A 21,477-nucleotide genomic window follows, 5' to 3' on the forward strand; every position below is an offset into this window, starting at 1 on the left:
AATTAGTAGCTAGTTGTGATATAATTCACACACCATAAAAATCAACAGTTTAAAGTGTGCATTTAGTATTTTTTAGTGTATTCACAAAGCTGTTCAACCATCACCACTTTCTAATTTTAGGATATGTTTATACCCTCAAAAGAAACCTCATACCCATTAATCAGTATTTCTGTATGGGTTTGCCTACTCTGGACATTTCATATAAATGGAATCATACTATGGGTATTCCTTTGTGACTTTTATTTCACTTACCATATTTTTAGGTTTATCTGTTTATAGCATGTACCTAGTTATTTTTTATGGCTGACTTATATTCCATTGTATGGCTTTATCACATTTTGTTTATCCATTCATGTGTTGATAAATCACTGTTTTTCACAGAAGAATAAATTAGGGCTCAGATAAGTTAAAGAGTAGTAAGAATAAGCCCCCCCTCCCTGCAAATACACATCCAAACTTTTCCCCCAGTTTTGAGATATAATTGACACACAACATTTTATAAGCTACGGTGTACAATGTAATGATTTTATATAGGTATCATTAATCTACAATTACATGAAGAACATTATATTTACGAGGCTCCCCCCTTCACCAAGTCACCCCCTTCATAGTCACTGTCCATCTGTGTAGTAAGATGCTGTAAAATCACTACTTGTCTTCTCTGTGTTGCACAGCCCTCCCCGTGACCCCCACACACTATACATGCTAATCGTAATGCCCTCTTTCTTTTTCCCCCCCTTATCCCTCCCTTCCCTCCCATCCTCCCCAGTCCCTTTCCCTTTGGTGACTGTTAGTCAATTCTTGGGTTCTGTGATTCTGCTGCTGTTTTGTTCCTTCAGTTTTCCTTTGTTCTTATACTCCACATATGAGTGAAATCATTTGGTAATTGTCTTTCTCCGCCTGGCTTATTTCACTGAGCATAATACCCTCTATCTCCATCCATGTTTTGTGAATGGTAGGATCTGTTTTTTTTATTATGGCTGAGTGATATTCCATTGTGTATATGTACCACCTCTTCTTTATCCATTAATCTACTGATGGACATTTACATTGCTTCCATATCTTGGCTATTGAAAATAGTGCAGCGATAAACATAGGGGTGCATCTGTCTTTTACAAACTGGAGTGCTGCATGCTTAGGGTAAATTCCTAGAAGTGGAATTCCTGGATCAAATGGTATTGCTGTTATGAGCATTCTGAGGAACCTCCATACTGCTTTCCACAATGGTTGAACCAATTTGCATTCCCACCAGCAGTGTAGGAGGGTTCCCCTTTCTCCACAACCTTGCCAATATTTGTTGTTTGTCTTTTCGATGATGGCCATCCTTACTGGTGTGAGGTGATATCACATTGTGGTTTTAATTTGCATTTCTCTGATGATTAGCGATGTGGAGCATCTTTTCATGTGCCTGTTGACCATCTGGATTTCTTCTTTGGAGAACTGTCTATTCAGCTCCTCTGCCCATTTTTTAATTGGATTATTTGCTTTTTGTTTGTTGAGGTGTGTGAGCTCTTTATGTATTTTGGATGTCAATCCTTTATCGGATCTGTCATTTATGAATATATTCTCCCATACAGTATGGTACCTTTTTGTTCTATTGATGGTGTCCTTTGCTGTACAGAAGCTTTTTAGCTTGGTATAGTCCCACTTGTTCATTTTTGCCTTTGTTTCCCTTGCCCGGGGAGATATGTTCATGAAGAAGTCACTCATGTTTATGTCCATGAGATTTTTGCCTATGTTTTTCTCTAAGAGTTTTATGGTTTCATGACTTACATTCAGGTCTTTGATCTATTTGGAGTTTACTTTTGTGTATGGGGTTAGACAGTAATCCAGTTTCATTCTCTTACATGTAGCTGTCCAGTTTTGCCAGCACCATCTGTTGAAGAGACTGTCATTTCCCCATTGTATGTCCATGGCTCCTTTATCGTATATTAATTGGCCATATATGTTTGGGTTAATATCTGGAGTCTCTATTCTGTTCCACTGGTCTGTGGCTCTGTTCTTGTGCCAGTACAAAATTGTCTTGATTACTGTGGCTTTGTAGTAGAGCTTGAAGTTGAGGAGCGAGATCCCCCCACTTAATTCTTCCTTCTCAGGATTGCTTTGGCTATTTGGGGTCTTTGGCAGTTTCATATGAATTTTTGAACTATTTGTTCCAGTTCATTGAAGAATGCTGTTGGTAATTTGATAGGGATTGCATCAAATCTGTATATTGCTTTGGGCAGGATGGCCATTTTGATGATTTTAATTCTTCCTAGCCAGGAGCATGGGATGAGTTTCCATTTGTTAGTGACCTCTTTAATTTCTCTTAAGAATGTCTTGTAGTTTTCAGAGTGTAGGTCTTTCACTTCCTTGGTTAGGTTTATTCCTAGGTATTTTATTCTTTTTGATGCTATTGTGAATGGAATTGTTTTCCTGATTTCTCTTTTTATTAGTTCATTGTTAGTGTTTAGGAAAGCCACAGTTTTCTGTGTGTTTCTGATTTCTCTTTCTATTAGTTCATTGTTAGTGTATAGGAAAGCCACAGATTTCTGTGTGTTAATTTTGTATCCTGCAACTTTGCTGAATTCCTATATTAGTTCTAGTAGTTTTGGAGTGGAGTCTTTAGGATTTTTTATGTACAATATCATGTCATCTGCAAATAGTGACAGTTTGACTTCTTCTTTACCAATCTAATACATACATATTTTGCAAAATGATTACTACAATAAGATTATTTAACATCCATCACTTCACACAGTTAGAATGTTTTTTTCCTTGTAATTAAAACTTTTAAGATCTGCTCTCTTAGCAACTTTCAAATACATAATACAATCTTGTTAACTACAGTCACCATACTGTATGTTACACAAAAATTCTTTATCTAGCTAACTTCCTTTAATCCTTCATATTTTGATTTAAAGTCTTCCTTGATACTTAAGCAAAATCTGAAAAAAGCAATAGTAAACAGTTTGGGAGAAGGGCAGGTGGGCAGAAAGGATATCATGTGCTGGAGGAAATACAGCCAGTTTGGCTGGATCAGAGAGGTGTGGAGCAAGGAGGAGTGCCGGCAGTGAGCGGGAAAGGTTGCCAGGGGCCAGGCCATGTAAAATCTTGAAGACCTTGTTATGGATTTTGTTCTCTAACCTAAAGCCATGGGGAACCCATTGATGGGCTGTGTGCGGGTGGTTGGGTGATTTCCCCAGGCTCCATTGTTCATGGGGTAGGGGCAGAGAAGAGTGATGAGAGAGGTGCTGTGTATGCAGGGAAATGAGTTAGAATACTTCTGCAGTAGACCAGATATGAGGTGAAAGTTGAACGAATGAAGAAATGTTATTTCTGTATTTAGTAAGCATGAATATAATGCTTGGGTAGGTATTCTTCTAAGTGCTTTACAAAATACCAACTCATTTAATCATGTATATGGGAAATATTTAAAAGGTAGGTACTCTTCTAAGTGCTTTACAAAATACCAACTCATTTAATCATGTATATGGGAAATATTTAAAAGGAAATATTTAAAATATTTAAAAGGTCTTGGGTTAGATATGGGAGGTGAAGGAGATTTTTAACTAGGTTTTTATTAAATGAATTTGGTAGGATAATTTATGTTCTCATTGACATTAATTCCATTGACAGTTAATGTGGGTCATCATAGAAATGAATCATCTATTGCTTATTGCCAAAATGCCCTCTCATTCCTGAGAGAAATCTGATTTAGGAAATGAAACCTAGACGAGGAAGCCAACTCGTTATGCTTTAAGTGAACAGTGTCAGTTCTGTGATGGTTCCCGAATTTAGAGTCCCTAGCTGCACATCCTGAATTTGGGAATCATAGGTCTGCTTTATTCATTAAAAAAACAAAAATTCCATCTTCTTGAGCTCTGTTTAGTTCATTTGACAAAAGAGACATTTTATCCTCAGGACAGAACATTTTGTGTTGTGAGAAGTTAGGTACAGCTGATTATCTAACTCAATAAGCATTTGATTTCATGATTCATTTGAACATTTTTCATTGGTAAATATTAGAATAAAGAGATACAAAATTTGAAATCAGGGAAATCCTACATAGCTGGTCACAGTATTCATAGGTGTCTGAGAGTATTCATAAAGGTCACTGTGATTTCTGTGGTAAGTTTCAGACCCATGATTACATAAACCCTGACATCCTTACCTTTTCCGCCCTGGGCCGTCCTATGCTAAGGTAGGGGGTTTGGAGAACCCAGCTCACTAAGATAGGTGGCTCAGCATCAGCCTCATTCAGAATCTTGGCCTGACTTTGTTCTTGGGTTGTAGCATCTAGGCTGCTACCCATTCTCATGTCAGAGCCTCCACCTCTGATTATTGGTATTTATTTCCTCCTTCCTTAGCCTTCCCTTGTCAAACTTTTTGTACTCCATTTCCTCCAAGTTTGGGACCATGCTTTGCCCTTCAAGAGAAAGAAGTTTTTATCCAAAAACAGAAACAAAGACTTGAAGAGAATCAAGTTCTGCTGACATATGTTTTTAATGATTAACCCCCCTCTCTAGCTGCATATTTCCTGGTCTTTGACTTTGCATTATATATCCATTTGCTACCGTAACATCTCTTGCTCTTTCTTTGACCTCGCTATAGGGCTTTTTACCTGTTACCACACTTAGATACCGTATCTGCCCCCATTACTAGATTTCTTATTACCTGTAACTGATATTCAGCCATTATGCATCCTTATGGCTTTACTAGTATTTATAGCCAGAAACTGTTCTGATTACTCCTTTGAACTGATTGTTAAATATTTCAAATATGGTATCTGATAGGTATCTGGCTTACAGTGTCTAGGCCCCAGATCATTATTAGGTTCCAGCTTGTTCTACTGCTGTCTGTAACTCTTTTCGGCTTCTCTTCTGGAAGTAACCATATTTATGATCTCACTATCACAGTGATAAGACATAGTTTGCTAGACATTTACCAGATGAGATGGCTTTGTTCTCTTGATTATTCCTGCTTCTAATCTGTTAATTTCATGATGTCACAGGACACTGCCTGTTCAGTGGCATTTCTCACAATTTTATTTTGAGTCTACTGGTTGGTTTTCATTAAGCATGTTATTTCCCAATTTAAAAATTTTTGATAAAATGAGTAATACTTTTAAGGGTTTTTACAAAAAGAGAATTTTTAAAGAGAAATGTGTTTGAATATGAAAAGCTATAGAAGCCAAATTCTAAGTTATCAGACCTATTTGTACTACAAGATAATGAATTGTAAATGTGATAGTAATTCATAATAGAAAAATCATATGGACTGTTTTAGAAGCAGCATTTTTAGTTATATTTATTGACACATGATACAGATAGTAGTTATAAAGGCACTCATAAAAAAACAATGAATTAATATCCATTAACATGTAATAATGGCAGCAACGTAATAATAACAAGCAAAGATTTACATTGGATGTATTAAATGGATCTTTTCTATTTAAAATAAGCTTCAGTGATGTTTATAGCAGCTTTATTTATAATTGCCAAACTTGAAAGCAACCGCAATGTCTTTCAGTTGGTGAATAGGTAAATGAACTGTGGTATATCCAGACAGTGGAATAGTGCTAAAATGAAATGAGCTGTCAAGCCATGGAAAGACTTATAGGAAATTTAAATGCATATTACTAAGTAAAAGAAGCCAATCTGAAAAGGCTACATATTATACTGTATGAATCCAATTCTAGGACATTCTGGAAAAGGAAAACTATGGAGACAGTAAAAAGATGAGTGGTTGCCAGGGGCTGGAGGGAGGGGCAATAAATAAGTGGAGCCCAGAGGATTGTTTTGGGGAAGTGAAACTATATGATGAGATAATGATGGATACACTTGTTCAAACCCATATAGTGTACAACACCAATAGTGGACTGTCAGGTAAACTATGAATGCTGGGTGATAATGATGTATCAGTGTAGGCTCATCAACTGTAAGAAATGTACCACTCTGCTAGGATATGTTGATAATGGGGAGGCTATGCATGTGTAGGGGCAGGTGTTATATGGGAAATCTCTGTTGCTTCCTCTCAGTTGTGCTGTGAACCTGAAACTGCTCTAAAAAATAATGTCTTGAAATAAAGAAGGAAAAAAAAGGTTTTACATAAACTTTTGTAACAATATGTGAATGAGTCATTTTTAATGTAGGGAGAAGATGGAAAAAAAGGAAATGATAATTCCAATAAAACAACCTTAGCAGTATTCTTGAAGTTGAAGTTAGTAGAGCATTTTTACACAGAGTACAAAGACAGTGTATCACCATGTTTGATGAACAGGGCCTCGTATGTTTCAAATAGAAAGTAGTCACTCTGGCTGCTGTGAAGTTGCTATTTGATCTGCTAAGAGACAGGGATAGCTGTAAAGGGAGATTTCTCAGGAGTCTGCATAGACTATTAGTATCTGAGCTTAAAATTCAGCTATGCAGAAAGAAGAGGGGATTACTTTCAGTAGAGATGAGATCTGATGGCTAGACTAGATACTGAACATAAGGCACAGAATCAATGATGGCTTACATCAGTGAAATTTCAGCCTTTGAAACCATGGATGATGAAAGACAGGATTAATAGGGCTCCAAGATATGTGGTTTGAGGCACAGACAGTGAGTAAAACGAAGTGGCTGAAACCCTGAGAGAAAAATTGGGTCATCAAGATCTCTAGTATGATCTAGGAGAATCATGTATGACTTTTTAAAATTAGGTTTTTGAATTGCTTTATTGATCCTTCACTTTGCTTCCTAGAGCTTTGTTCCTGACATGCATTTATTTAACACACTCTCTGAATCGCTTGATGGACATTATTTGTGGAATTATAAAAATAGGTTTCCTTATTTATGGTGTTTTTAAAACTTTAATGAGTAAAATTAGTTTTAAATAAAATCATTCTGTAGAACCAACTGTTGCACTTTAGAAGAAGAGTGAGTGTAAGGTAGTAGTTTTCAACCTTGGCTGCCCATCAGAATCAATATACAGGACTTTTCAAAAAAAAATACAGATGCCTGGGCCTTGCTCTAAAGATTTTGATCCTGAGTTAAGGAATTATCATAGAAGGCCAGCAAAGACTGGGACCAGGTCTGAAAACTTGACTTTGCCTTAATGCTGAGAATGGTTATAAAATCTTTTTCTGGGGATGGCATTATAATAAACAGTCTGACAGAGACAAGTTTTATGTTTGCCAACTTACTATTTTACTATGAGAAATATACCAAGTGGATATTACTAGAACTGGCTGATTGGCCTTTGTTTGTGGGGTACATCATACAAAACTAAATGAATTGTAATCACAAAGTTGCATGGAGATCCTGAAAACCAAAGAAATTAATATCTGTGATGCTTTGCATACAGGGGCAAAATACTCATCCTTTTGTCCAGCCTGTTTGGACAATGTATTTAGGTGGACATTACCTTTGCATCAGCAGTGTGTTATAGGTTCAGTTTCCTTGTGCATTGCCAACAACGGGTCTAATTATTCTTTTTTAGTATTTGCCAGTCTGATGTGTATAAAATGAAAGCTTGGTACTACTTTAATTTGCATTTTCTGGGTACTACAAGGTTTGAATGCTTTTTCATATATTGTCTTTTTTTGGTTTGTTCTTACATGAATTGCCTAGTTATATCTTTTGCTGATTTTTTCTATTTTATCTTTTTCTTATTAATTTGTAATTTTTTAGTACTTTGAATATTTTATATTTTCTGTGTCTGTATTATATTTTTTACAACTTTTGTCCTTGTTTATGATATAATTTACCTTATTAATATTTTAATTTTTTATTTGGTTGAATGCATTCATCTTTTTTATAATTTTGGATCATCTGTTTCTTTACCCCTGGATTATACATGTTGACTACTAAACTTTTTTCTAAAGCTTTTAAGAATTAATTTTCAACTTCATGTCCATCTGAACTTTAGTTTTTGAATGTAGTATATTATTTTTTTTTCAGATAAATAGCCAGATATCCCAACATTATTGCTAAATAAATCATTCCCTTCCCTCTGATTTGTCCATGTTAGTATTCTTACTTGGATTTGGGGTGTTCTCTAATCTTTTATACTAGTCTGATTTATCTTATGTTTACTGAGTTGATTACTGTTATATTCTGATATAGTTATGTTTTGATATAGTGTTTCATTTATAGTTACAATATATTCTCATTATAGTTGTCTTCTGATTTAGGAAATATTCTTTGTATTTTTTGAAATAATTTTTTTAGCTTTCCCTAGGTATTTATTCCTCTATCCTCTTAAGATAGTTTCATCAAGTACCATCTAAACAAAATAGTGTTGAAGTCTTAATTGGAATTGTACTAATATGTTAATTTTGTAAGAATTGACACTTAAAATAACAAATGCTCCCTTTGACAAATATGTCTGAACATTTGTTCAAATCTTTTGTGTCCTTTAAGAAATTCTTGTACTTTCCTCTGTGTAAATCCTATGCTTTTCTTATTAAATCACCTATTTTATATTTGTGGGTAGAAGATTATCATTGATTTTCATTTCTAGGTGACTAATGCTAGGTAATAGAGAAAGTTTTATGTCTTCTTTGCAATATTTGTGACAATGATTGATTGCATTTACTTATACTATCCTGTAACTTCCATGATAGTGTTGATTAATAAGGCAAGAATCAACATCTTTGTTTAGTTTCTGTTTTTAGTTGAAATAGGTTTAGTGTTTTGAAACTTCGAGTGATATTTGTGGCTGGTGTTGGGAAATATTCTTATTTTCTTTGTCTCTGGCTACTGGATATCAGTATTGTGCAGTTAACATTTCTTTGTTTACTAATTGAGTGTGGGCCATATGACTGCAGTATTTTAAAGTGTAGTCCCAAGAGTTACAGAAGGGAAAGCAGTCTCAACCTCTGTGAGCATCTTTTACGTTGTCTTTTCTGTTGTCTTTTTAAGATCCTTGTCTTCTCCCATCCTTTCAGCCTCAGGTGTATAGAGGATTCAGCCAATCTATTTAGATTCTGCTCAGCTTCTCAGAAGTCAAAGATGGCAGCCCATCTATGTGCAGTTGTTTACCTCCCTCATGCCCTGGTCTAGGTGAGATCCTTCCTGTGCCAGGTGAGGTCCTGCAGGATTCTGGGGTTCAGATTTTTCACTTCAGGCCTCTCCTATGCTGAACTCCAGGCTCAAGTTTAGCCAGAGGAGACAAGTTTGCCACAGTAGCTTTTTCACTGGCAGTGAGTATTTTTATGAGGAGGAGGAGAGGGGAACAAAAGGAAAACAATTGTCTTGTTCCTTCTGATGCATACCCATGGATGAGATGTTATTCAACTCATTCATTTTCTAGAAGGAAAACAAACGCTTTTAGAGAATAAGTAATTTGACCAAGTTTATGATACTGAGTAGCCAAATCAAGCCTACGGCCCTTGTATCCTGACTCGTAGGCCCATGCACATTTTATTTTATTTTATTATTATTTTTTATTATGGTATCACTGATACACATTCTTATGAAGGTTTCACAAGAAAAACAATGTGGTTATTACATTCCCCCTTATTATCTAGTCCCCCCCATACCCCATTATAGTCACTGTCCATCAGTGTAGTAAGATGCCACAGAGTCCCTACTTGTCTTCTCTGAGGTACACTGCCTTCCTTGTGACCCCACACACACCATATGTACCAATCAAGATACCCCGCAATCCCCTTCTCCCTCCCTCCCCACCTGGCCTTCCCTACCCCTCCCCTTTGGTAACTGCTAGTCACTTCTTGAAGTCTGTGAGTCTGCCGCTATTTTGTTCCTTCAATTTTGCTTTTCTAAAGCTTTTAAGAATTAATTTGTCTTTCTCTGCTTGACTTATTTCACTGAGCATAATACCCTCTAGCTCTATCCATGTTGTTGGAAATGGTAGGATTTGTTTCTTTCTTAAGGCTGAATAGTATTCCATTGTGTTTGTGTACCACATCTTCTTCATCCATTCGTCTACTGATGGATACTTAGGTTGCTTCCATATCTTGGCTAATTTATATAGTGCTATAATAAACATAGGGGTGCATATGTCTTTTTGAATCTGAGAAGTTGTTTTCTTTGAGTAAATTCATAGGAGTGGAGTTCCCGAGTCAAATGGTATTTCTATTTTTAGTTTTTTGAGGAACCTCCATATTGCTTTCCACTCCTTTACATTGAACTACTTCACTTTCCCACCAGCAGTGTAGGAGGGTTCCCTTTCTTCACATCCTCACCAGCATTTGTTGTTCCCAGTCTCTTCTATGTTGGCCATCCTAACTGGTGTGAGGTGATATCTCATTGTGGTTTTAATTTGCATTTCCTTGATAATTAGTGATGTGGAGCATCTTTTCATGTGCCTGTTGGCCATTTGAATTTCTTCTTTGGAGAGTGTCTGTGAGTATGGTTAGTTTTATAAGAGACCTCCAAACTGTCTTCCAAAGTAGCTGTAGCATTTTGCATTCCCACCAGCGATGAATGACAGCTCCTGCTGTTCTGTATCCTCACCAGCATTTTGTGTTGCCAGTGTTCAGATTCTGGCCATTAGAATGCATGTGTAGTGGTTGGTATCTCTTGTTTTAATTTATTTCCCTGAAGACATATGATGTGGAGTATCTTTTCCTAAATCAGTTTGTTGATAGCCACAAAATAATTTGCTGGGATAGGCTTGCTTTTTAAACTAAGAATTTTGCTTTTGCTTTTTAAATTCAGAAAGTTTTTGTATTCGTTCTTATTCTGAGGCCATTTACTTTATACCATTTCTTTCTTAGGTTATCATCAAAATTTTATTGTTAGCCAATATAAGTAGTAATTTTTGTAATAGTAAGCAAATATATGGAACTTTATTGCTTTGTTATAATTTTTGAATTATATAAATTTATACTTACACATATGCATTGATATGCACATACATACATATATATAAGTTTGTGACTATAAAGTAGGAATTTTTATCCTTAAAGACACCACTTTTAGGGGTGAGGAAGTTGCAGGCAGCTTTCACAGACTCTGCTGTGAAATCATGTCTGCCAGCTCCTACCATCCTTATTTGAAATATCAGCATTGTTGAGAATCACTCTGTATTTTGAGGGAAATTACTGTGCAGAGTACTGTGCCTAAACATATAGTAGAGGCAGAGGAAAAAGAGGCTGCTATAAAATGATGAAACCAAACATCCATCACTGTAGGGGTTACTTGTCTTTTCTCCTTGACTGAATTTAGACATATTTTATAAGGGTATAGTAGTCTTATGAACTTGAAAAAGATAGTAATTATTTTATTAAGTATGCTATTAAGTTCAGTGCTATATAGAGAGTAAGCTATCTAAAAATGCCATATTTTATTTTTTTATTTGTACATTATGTACGAATACATAAAGCATAGACATGCTGGCATTCAATTCCCATATCTTAAGTATTCAGGTCTTGCTTTATTATTAGTAGTAGTTTGATAGTCCAGGGATGTTTGATATGACATTGGATTTTTACAATTTATAATTCAGTGCTTGAATTGTGTTCTTGAGAATTACACTCTTAACAGTTGCATCTTTATTCTCTCATAGGCTTACACAGATTAAAAACAAATTATAGTAGCATCTAGAGAACTATTACTATTTAACATTATAATATATTTAACTCAGGCAGTCCAGTGGTATCAAATTAATCTAATGAAGTGGAAACTACCCACCTTACCTTGTGTGAAGTGATCCCCCCTGTTTCTTAACTGTTAGCAGAATGTGAGAAAGATCCACATACTTCCACCAAAGCTGAACATTATAGTGAAATACACAGTTGCGGGGAGGGGAGCACACAGATAGATAAAAATTAAGGTCTAATTTTTATGTTTTAAAAATATTATTAAGGTTAAATATTACTTCATGTTTATTACCCCTCTAGTTTATCTTTTGTGGCTTGTTTGTTCATGTCTTCTGTTCAGTTTTCATTTTGGGGATGTGGGTCTCAACTGATTTCATTAGAGCTTTGTGGATGAAGATAAAAGTGATTAACTGTATTTATTCTACGTTGCAAATATTTTTTCTTGCCTTTTAATTTTATTTTGGTTTTTATACATACTGTCTTATGTCCTGTTTTCACTTAACTCTGTATGTTGAACATTTTCCTGTGCCATTCAGTATTTTTGGGTAGTGTCACTTTTTCAGTTGTCTCTACAGCATTCTGCTTATTATATTATTCAAATAATTAACTTTGCCAATCTCATATTATTAACATTAGATTGTTTTGTATCTGAAATTTCAAACAGCAGATCTGTTAAGTGTTACTTTTTGGTATTAATAAAGTCAACAGGGATTTAAAAAATAATAAGTACAATTGAATAAATAAATTTATTTGATTTAAATATTTTTCATACTTGACGTATTTTTATTTTAGATGATAATGCAGATATTTGTAAGATAAAATATTTGTAAAATCTTTTTGGAAAATAAATAGGTTTTTCCTAAAATTTTTGGCTTTTTGGCAAATTTCTTAAAAGAGTGTTTTTTAGGTTAATTTATGTTATGCATTTTAGGAGGCAAAAAATATTAAAGGCAACTTATTTGAGGGATCACTTCTGCTAATTTTTTTCTTTTTTGATGAGACTGTTTGAAGGCCTAATTGTCATTTAAAAATTTTATACATCATTGAAGTCTATAATTTAAGTAATTAGGTCTGATAGAAGGCTTCTTAATTAGTTACATTTATTGTAAAGTTAATGCCAAAGAAACTTTGTAGCTCTGTTATGATCTTATGAATCTTAATTAGAAGAAAAGTTATATTTTGTATCTGCTACATAAGTTAAAATCTTGAGAATATTTCCTCATTTTTATTTCTAAAATGTAAATTAAAATTCTAGAAACTATGTGAGTAGTGTTTTTTGTTTTTGTTTTTACTGTTTTATAATTGCCTAATCATTTTATTATATTCAGATACAGAGTACACTTAAAAATCCAAAATATATTTTTAAAGTTTAAGATCATCTTTTTTCACAGTGACATTTGTTAACAGATTCTCTCCTTTATAATACACAATGTTGGATCATGAAACAGAGTAAACAAATAGGTCATTGTTTAAAATAATAGTGTGTACTGTTTTCAAAGCTCTGTGAATTTTTGTTTTGAATTGTTCTTATATAATTTTGGTACTAGAATACAATACATGCTGTATTTTGATTTGATGTGATACAAAAAATATTTTAGGTGCAATATTAACAGTTTTTTATATTCTCTGGATTATTATTTTACATATGTATATGTCATTTTTAGTATATAAACATAACTTTTAATCTTAACCTTGGAGGAAATTATTCTGTGTAAAATAAGTAAATACAGATGTAAAATAAGTAAAGAGAATGAATAGGGTGTGAAAGAAAGCTAAGCATTTGAAAGTTCTGTCTTTTAAAAAAATACATACTTTTTAATTTGCAAATTCTTTTTCCTGATCTTACTGCCATAACCTGACTTTGATTACTATCTAGAACTTTCTTTTGGGTCACCCTTATATATGTGTGTGCATGTATGCATATGTATCACAGGTTACTCTGACATACCATGTTTGGTAAAGTAGATTTTTTTTTAGTTGACAGACAGTGCCTTATGAGTCTGGAGTGTAACTATTTAGAATAAATTTGTTCTTTAGTTACGCACACACATACAAATAGAAATTCGGTGTTTGAATAATTGTATTCTGCTTCCTTTTTCAAGGCAGGGTTTACTTCTCGGATAGCATATGAAAGGGCAATATTTGGAAATCAGGTTGAGATATAGAGATGTACAAATTTGCAGGTTCTTCATGAGTATTCTAGGCCAAAGAGGATGCAGAAGCAAAGTTAGAAAATGGAAGGGTCTGTGTTATGCAGCAGGCTGGAAGATCAAGGTGACTGGATAAACTACATAGAAAGCCAGGTAGATTGCCCAGGCAGTCAAGAGAACAAAATCTGTGAATATAAAAAAGCAAGCAGTGGTGTGTGCTCTTTTGTGCCACAGTGTCCTATTTGCCTGACACCGTGTCATCCTTATCTGAGGAAATGGCTCTACTATTCCGTGAGTGATTAGAACAAAACCCTATGAATCATTCTGATTGCTTTTGTTCACCTTGATAGCAATCCTTTTCCTTTCTCCTGTGTCAGTGTCTTCCTCTTTGCCCATCTCACTTGGATTTCTCTAATGGTTTCTTGATGTTCCCTTTGCCTCTTCCAGTCCATTCACTGGAGGAACCAGAAGGATCTTTTAAAGAGAAGCCAGATCCTCTTATCTCCAAGATAATACTTTTCACTGAGTTTTAACTGTATTTAGAATAAAATCTAATTTCCCTTAAAAGTTCTAAAACTTTGATCTCAGGCGAATGATTCTGACCTTGTCTCACATTGTCCTCCACCCCTGCTTCCTCCCTTGAGCTCCAACCACACTGGTCTTCTTTTTGTTTAATGTGCACACTCAACTTTGTGCTCTCTGTTCCTGGTCCTTTGCCTTGCTGCCTCTTTTTCACGATCTAGATTTAAGTTCAAATGCTTCTTCAGGGAAGCCTTTCCTGCACAAGCTCTCCTCCAATGTAGTATCTTTCAATCCCCTAACTGGTCACTGTTTCATTTATTCACATTTGTTTTATTTCCTTCATGGTACATGACTTTGTTTAGAATTCATTCATTAATTCACTATGTATTTATTATATACCTTGTATATGCTAGGCATTGTTCTACGCACTTGGGATTTATCAATGAACAAAAAAGACAAAAGAGAATCCCTATTCTTATAGGATTCACATTAAAATAGGATACAGAGAAAAACAGTACATAATAAACAATACATATCTGAGTCATCGTTTTGTTGGGCTATATGCTAGGAGGTGGCAAGTATAATAGACAAAAATAGAGTATGGTAATATAGGTTGGGAGATCTGAATGGGGGGGTAAGGGGCAGGATGCCTATTAAATAGGGTGGAAGTGGTAGGCCTCATTGAGTTGATCATTAAAGTAGAGTTCTTTTGTTTCTTTTATTTTAGCTTCAGCTCCAGTCAGCAAAGTGAGTAAGTATTGCGCTTCTTCAAGCTTTCATTCCACTTTGGGAAACAAGAGTATCATCATGTCAAGCATTACGATTGACCCAGATGTCAAGCCTGGTGAATATGTCATCAAGAGCCTCTTTGCAGAATTTGCTGTTCAAGCTGAAAAGAAAATTGAAGTTGTAATGGCTGAACCCTTGGTGAGTAGAGCTGACCTATAAATCAGAAATATTTTCTTGACTTTTCTATTAACCATTATAATATAATTTCCCAATGGAAATAGTATATTTGAAAAAAATATTAAAGGAAGCCAATCTGAGAAGGCTACATACATAAAATTCCAACTCTCTGACATACTGAAATTATATTGATTCCACTCAGTTTTGCTATGGACCTAAAACTGCTCTTAAAAAAAAGTTTTTAAAGGGGATAGGTTAGTAGTAAAGTGATCAAGAAAGCTGTAATGACTTAAAAACCCACTTTGATAAGTTACTGCAGGTCATCAAAAAGGAAACATGGACTTCACCAATGGTAGTAGTTGATACAGATAAAACATAAGAGAAAATTAAGGAAAATCTGGAATATTCTGCAAGTTGATGATAAAGCAGTAGCCAAACTTAAACAAGTCAAGTTGTTTTCAATGTATATATAGTACAAGAAGCATACTTAAAGAATGTGAGGAGCCCCATGTGATTAGAGCTTTTGGTGAGGAAGAAGAAAGAAAGGACTGAAAACAGACGTTTGAGTCAGATTCTGAAGAGTTGTGAAGGCTCTTATACATAACATAGTGGTTGGATAATGAGAGAGAGGAGAGATTTGAGGGAAAGAATGTTTAGCTATTGCATGTAATTCAGGCTGGAATGAAGAGAGTCTTGAATTAGGACATTAACAGTAGAAGTGGTTGCAGAAGAATGTAAGGTAAATAATGGAAGTAGTTTTGTCAAGCAGAACCTGACATAATTAAATTGGAGTAGGTATTTTGAGTGAGAGTGAAGGTTAAAGGTTCTTTGAAGTGTTGGAAAAGGTGGTAATGTATTTATCTAGGTAAAGAACACTTTATTATTGGGCTAGAGGTGTAGAAGATAAATATTCTTCACATACGTTAAGCTTCAGATACTAGTGATCTAAACCATGTGGGATGATTTGATCATAGCTGGAGACTCTTTTGGAGAACTCACAAGAGATGGTGGTCAGAAGGGCAGATGATGGTATCAAGGGAAAGAGAATATAGAATAATGTTGTTACTGTTAAGTAGTAGAGAGAGGCGGAGTACACTGAGCACTGAGAGAGGAGGTGGTTGGGTTTGGTAAGTCAGCAGCCTGACAACAGTTTTATTAGGATGATAGAACTTTAGGAAGTAACTCTGGGTTTGAAGGCAGTGGGTATGTGCCATATGGAGACTGTGATATACTTAGAAGTAGGTTGATTGTCATGAAAATGGAGGTGGAGGATGTAACAACTAAAATTTATTTACTCCTTACACAGCTGGGTTAGGGATAGGTGTTCACCACCAGTTTGAGACTCTGAGGGTTTGTTACGTGTCTGAAGCCCAAAGCTTCAGAACGAGGCAGAACGTGGCAGAACAAGGAGTTAGCACAATAATAGCCTCAGAAGCTGCATGCTTACTTAGCCTGCTATGTTTCCTCTGAAGGAAGAGAGGAGAGGAACAGAAGAGAGAACAGGTGGTAAGATAGGACAGGAGGGAAGTTGAAGGAGGTACAGTTTTGTGTTCCTAATTTTCTTAGTGAAGCAGGTCTTAGCATTGCTGATTGTGAAGGTATGTGAGTGGGTTCCATGCATGCCTGAATTTCTTTCAGATCATTAAGTGAGAAAGGCAGCTACTCTGAGGAAAGCATCTAGAAATCATGTCTTTAAGATCTAATAAATATGTAGAAGATCATTAACCAGAACATATATTTCCAAAATGTGCAGCTCACTATATTCAAATAAATCATGCCATGGTTGCTGTCTGCATAACAAATTAATGATTTTTTTTGACATTGTATATCTGTTTTATAGCATTTATGTAATATAAAATTCCATTTTAGAAGTAAGATTACAAGAACTTGTAGATGTGAATTAATGATTATAAAGTTTGATTATAAATGTGATTAATCTATACAGTGTTATTTTCTTCATCAACGGCCTATGACTTACATGACAGAATGCTACACTAGCCTACTTCCACAGTATACAGTAAGAAAGGGAACCACTTTAAAAAGTATATACATTTAAAAAATGTTTGTGGAACATGGTGACTATAGTTGATGATACTGTATTGTATAATTGAAATTTGTTAAGAGAGTAGAATGTAAGGGTTCTCACCCCCTCAGATAAAAAGATAAATATGTGTGATGATGGGTGTATTAATTAACTAGATGGTAGGAATCCTTTTATGCATATATCAAATGTATGCATATATCAAATCATCACATTGTGCACTTTAAATTTAATTTTGTCAGTTATGTCTCAAACCTGGAAAAAGAAAAAAATGTTTATGAAAATTTTCAAATATTGATAAAAGTAGAGGTAATATTATAATGAACCCTCAGGACCCACTGCCTAGCTTCAGTAATTTTCAACTTGCACAGGACCTTTTAAAAACACTTTACAGATTTTGTAAAATGTTTTATAAACAGCACCATGTGATCTGTCCGTGTTACGTCTCAATTATTATATATTCTTACAGTACTTTTAATCTTAAAATATAAAGGTCTTGAGTAAAAAGCATTAAAAGAAAATGTGGGTGAAATTGCCTAATTCAACTGAATCTATAAAAAAGTGACTTGGTATCTTTCTCCTTCCTTTTTCTTGCAATGCTGTTGTTAATGTCCAGCTCAGGGTCAGGTTCTGTCATATTTCAGGCCAATGCAGTAGCTTTCTTACTGGTTAAAAAGTGACCCATTGCCTTTAATTTTTCCTTGTTCTCACCAGATGTACTTCATTCAAAATACAAATATTATGACCTTTCTGCTTTAAAAATCTTGCTCACTTTTTATTGATCTAGAATAAAATAGAAGGTGCTTGGTAGAGATTTGTATTTTCAATTAACTTTAGCCTTTAAAGCATAGCTGCGGTATATGCCCTTTGTATTCTAACAAAACATAAGGTCATTGTTCTAGCCAGAGTTTTTAATAGTTCTTTCAGAATAGTCTGATGCTGATATACTTTATTTTTTCATTTAGTAACTAACTTCAGAGACATCTGTTGTATAATCTGAGATCAAAAAATTATAGGGAATAGTAGTGAGGATTCCATCAGATAATATAGATCTTCCTCGACTTATGGTGGATTTACATCCTGGTAAACCCTAAGTTGAAAATACCTAAGTCAAAAATGAATTTTATACACCTAACATACCAAACATGATAGCTTAGCTAAGCCTACCTTAAAACATGCTCAGAACATTCACATTTAGTCTACAGTTGGGCAAAATCATCTACCACCAAATCTGTTTTACAATAAAGTATTGAATATCTCATGTAATTTATTGAATATTGTACAAAAGTCAAAAACAGGATGGCAGTGTGGATATAGAATGGTTCTAAGTGTATCAGTTGTTTACCTTGTGATTGCGGGGCTGACTGGGAGGTGCAGCTCACTGCTGCTGAAGCAAGGATCATACCGCATAATCTCCAGCCTGGAAAAAGACCAACATTCAAAATTGACTGTACAGTTTCTACTGAAAGCATAATCGCTTTCCCACCATCTTAAAGTTGAAAATTTTAAGTTAAATAATCATAAATCAGCAACCATCTTTAGGTGTTTCTACCCCATCACACTGTGAATAGGAGTTCCTGCTTACTCTTCCTGACATACAACGAGAATTTCCAGGGACACGGCTGGGAACATCCCCATCATATTTTACAGATTTTAGCCCCTGTATTCTATATACCAGCATAAATTCTTATCTGAATCAGATCTCTGCCAGCTTTGTTTCATTTATGGCCAAGTCTGAGTAGATTGTTTTTGTCTACCACTCATCAAGATTAGATAATGAAGATACATTTAATATTCTGTTGTTGTAATGTGTAGATCATAGCTTCAGATGTGTTTATCGTGATTTTATTTCTTTTGAAATGTATTCTGCACCCTTTTCAGTAGTAAAAACCATCCAAGAAGACTCATCTTGAGTCCTGGTATGAGACTTTTGCAGGGTCACTTTAAAGACAATAGCATTCATGTATTGTTATATATAAGGAGGCTAGTATGTCTTATGGTCAGTTGGACAGTAGGTCACATGGAAACTTAGAAACACCAGTGTGAATGGCTTTTGCTGAAAGAATTTAATTCACCACTAAAATGAGAAAATTTTCCTTTTCATTCTATTATAAGAATCCATAATAAAAAGAGGTTAAGGAGGCCAAAAGATATGAAGATTAGCTGAGCTTGATTTTTAGCCACAATTTCATTTTTATTTTAGAAGGAAGATTCAAGAAGGAAGGACAATCACTGATTGAAATTATAGCTTGCAAAGTATACAATCCAATACCTTAGGTTTCTTTCTTCCCAAAAGGAAGTGGATCAATCCCGGGTATTGATCCAGGCACACCCAAGCTTCTCTATTAATCTTTTACATTGCCAGGAACTAGAAAAGAAGGTTTTAACCAGTCACCTACTGATTTAGACTTTATGTGTTTGGTTGAGGCCTGACATTTTCACAACACTGCAATTTCTACCACTTTTTTTAGAATATTAAAAAGAAAGCACATACTTTGATTTCTCTATACTATCTCTTATTTCCTCTAAAAGTATTGCCTTCCCCTTAACCGTTTATTGTAACATTTTATGTTTTATGGTCGAGGCACTAAGCAGCTGATTGGAAGCCTGTGGTCTTCACTCTGAGATCATCTGAGACATCAATGTCAGATATTTTCTGGGATTCTTCAGAGTCCTCAGAGAAGGCTCCTCTAGTACCCTGAATGGGGGGGTTTGGGCTTAGCTGCTACCATTCTGGGGATTTCTGCCACCAGAAAATAACTGGTTTTTGATATTTGGTATATACATTTTCTACTTAAGCTCCCTGTCTTCATTATACCTCGTCTTCAACTGTGATATCCCTTAGTCAGCGTTTCTGTCTTGCCCTTTCCTTAGGACAGTTCTTCTGTGGGTAACGTGTCAACCTGCTAAGCAGAGTGGGTGAAGGGAATGAAAGGGAGGGTCTCAGTGTTTTTAAAATAATCGTTCAACCAGTGCTCATATCTTGAACTTCATCTTCACCCACACTTTCAGAGGACCAAGTTCTCCAATTTATGAGCCTTTTGGGAGTTCTAATGTATTGGCTGGATTATCTTGCCTTCCCTCTGAATGATAAACTCACTCACTTTCCCTGATTACATACAGTTCAAATGTCATCTTAGTGGTCATTCTCTCAACCCCCATTCCAGCCTCCTATCCTAAAGTCTAAGGTAATATATATTTTCTTTGCTCTCTCATTAGACCTTAGCTCCATGAGGATGGGAATTGTTTTCCATCTCATTCATGACTAAATGTCTGGAGCCTAGATCTGTGCCTGGCATACTGTACACTCAGTAAATAAGTCAGATGAACGAGTGAATGGGTGCATGAATGAAAAGGTGTCTGACTTTTCCCCTGGCCTATTTAGGACTTGGTGTTGTTCGGTGAGATACATTAGTTATGCTCTTTATCTGTTTACCTCTCTCATTCTCTCTACCTTTTCATTTTAAGCCTTAAAAAAATCCTTTTATTCTTGTCCTGATGGTTTAGGGACAATGGAGGCTATGTGTGTGTTCAGTCTACGTTACTTAATTGCAAATCATTGAAATATTTCAGTATTATTGTTACGCCATCAAAGTCTTTTCAATAAGCTCTCTTGCTGTCCCTGGCAGCTACATGTTGCTTTGGTATACTATACATATGTACTTAAGAATCCAATTAAAATAGAAAGGATTGTGAGCTTTAGAACCATGATTAATGTTTTATATTAATGACATTACAAAAAGTGGAAATAGTTCCAAAGGTTATATAATAAAAGTAATGACTAACCTTCCATTCTGGATCAAGATCATCACTGTCCACAGTTTTTGGTCTGTCATTTTTCATGTCTATTACTTACCATCTCTGGAGTACCTGCCACCTGTTCATAAGAACAAAAATGGGAGATTTTTGTATATATATACATACCTAGATGTTTTTATTTTAATATGTAAATCGGAAATTGTTGTTAGCCCACATAAATTTGCCTCATTACTTCTAATAGTTGAATATTATTTCAATAAAAGAACGTTCCATAAATTTTTTTTTAGTTATTCTATATTGATAAGTAGTTTGGGATTACCTCAGTTTGGGCTACATTTGGAAAAATAAATGGCTGTAGTAAACATTCTTGTACCAAACTCTTTGTGTTCATGTATATGTGAATATAGAGAATAATTTGTATTCTTTTTAGTTGTGATAATGGGTTGAATACACTATAGGCATATTTTTTAATGGTTTATCTTTTCAAAATTTCCTATCAAAAGACCATGATTAGGGCATCTTTAACTGTGCTATAGTCAAACAGAGAGGTTTATACAAAGCCCTTGATT

At 35.0% G+C, this 21,477-nt stretch overlaps 1 protein-coding gene across 8 annotated transcripts in view; it reads left to right on the forward strand.

Annotated features, from left to right (window-relative positions):
* Window positions 1-21,477, forward strand: part of FRYL (FRY like transcription coactivator) — a 295,909-nt gene that overhangs the window by 130,407 nt on the left and 144,025 nt on the right. For all 8 annotated transcript variants that reach the window (XM_073237639.1, XM_073237642.1, XM_073237641.1 and 5 more), the window contains one exon: window positions 14,930-15,129. In XM_073237639.1, the coding sequence (XP_073093740.1) occupies window positions 15,010-15,129 (120 nt within the window). In that variant the 5' untranslated portion in view covers window positions 14,930-15,009. The remainder of the gene's footprint in view (window positions 1-14,929; window positions 15,130-21,477) is intronic.

Source organism: Manis javanica, chromosome 5, assembly GCF_040802235.1.
Source record: "Manis javanica isolate MJ-LG chromosome 5, MJ_LKY, whole genome shotgun sequence".
Taxonomy (NCBI): domain Eukaryota; kingdom Metazoa; phylum Chordata; class Mammalia; order Pholidota; family Manidae; genus Manis; species Manis javanica.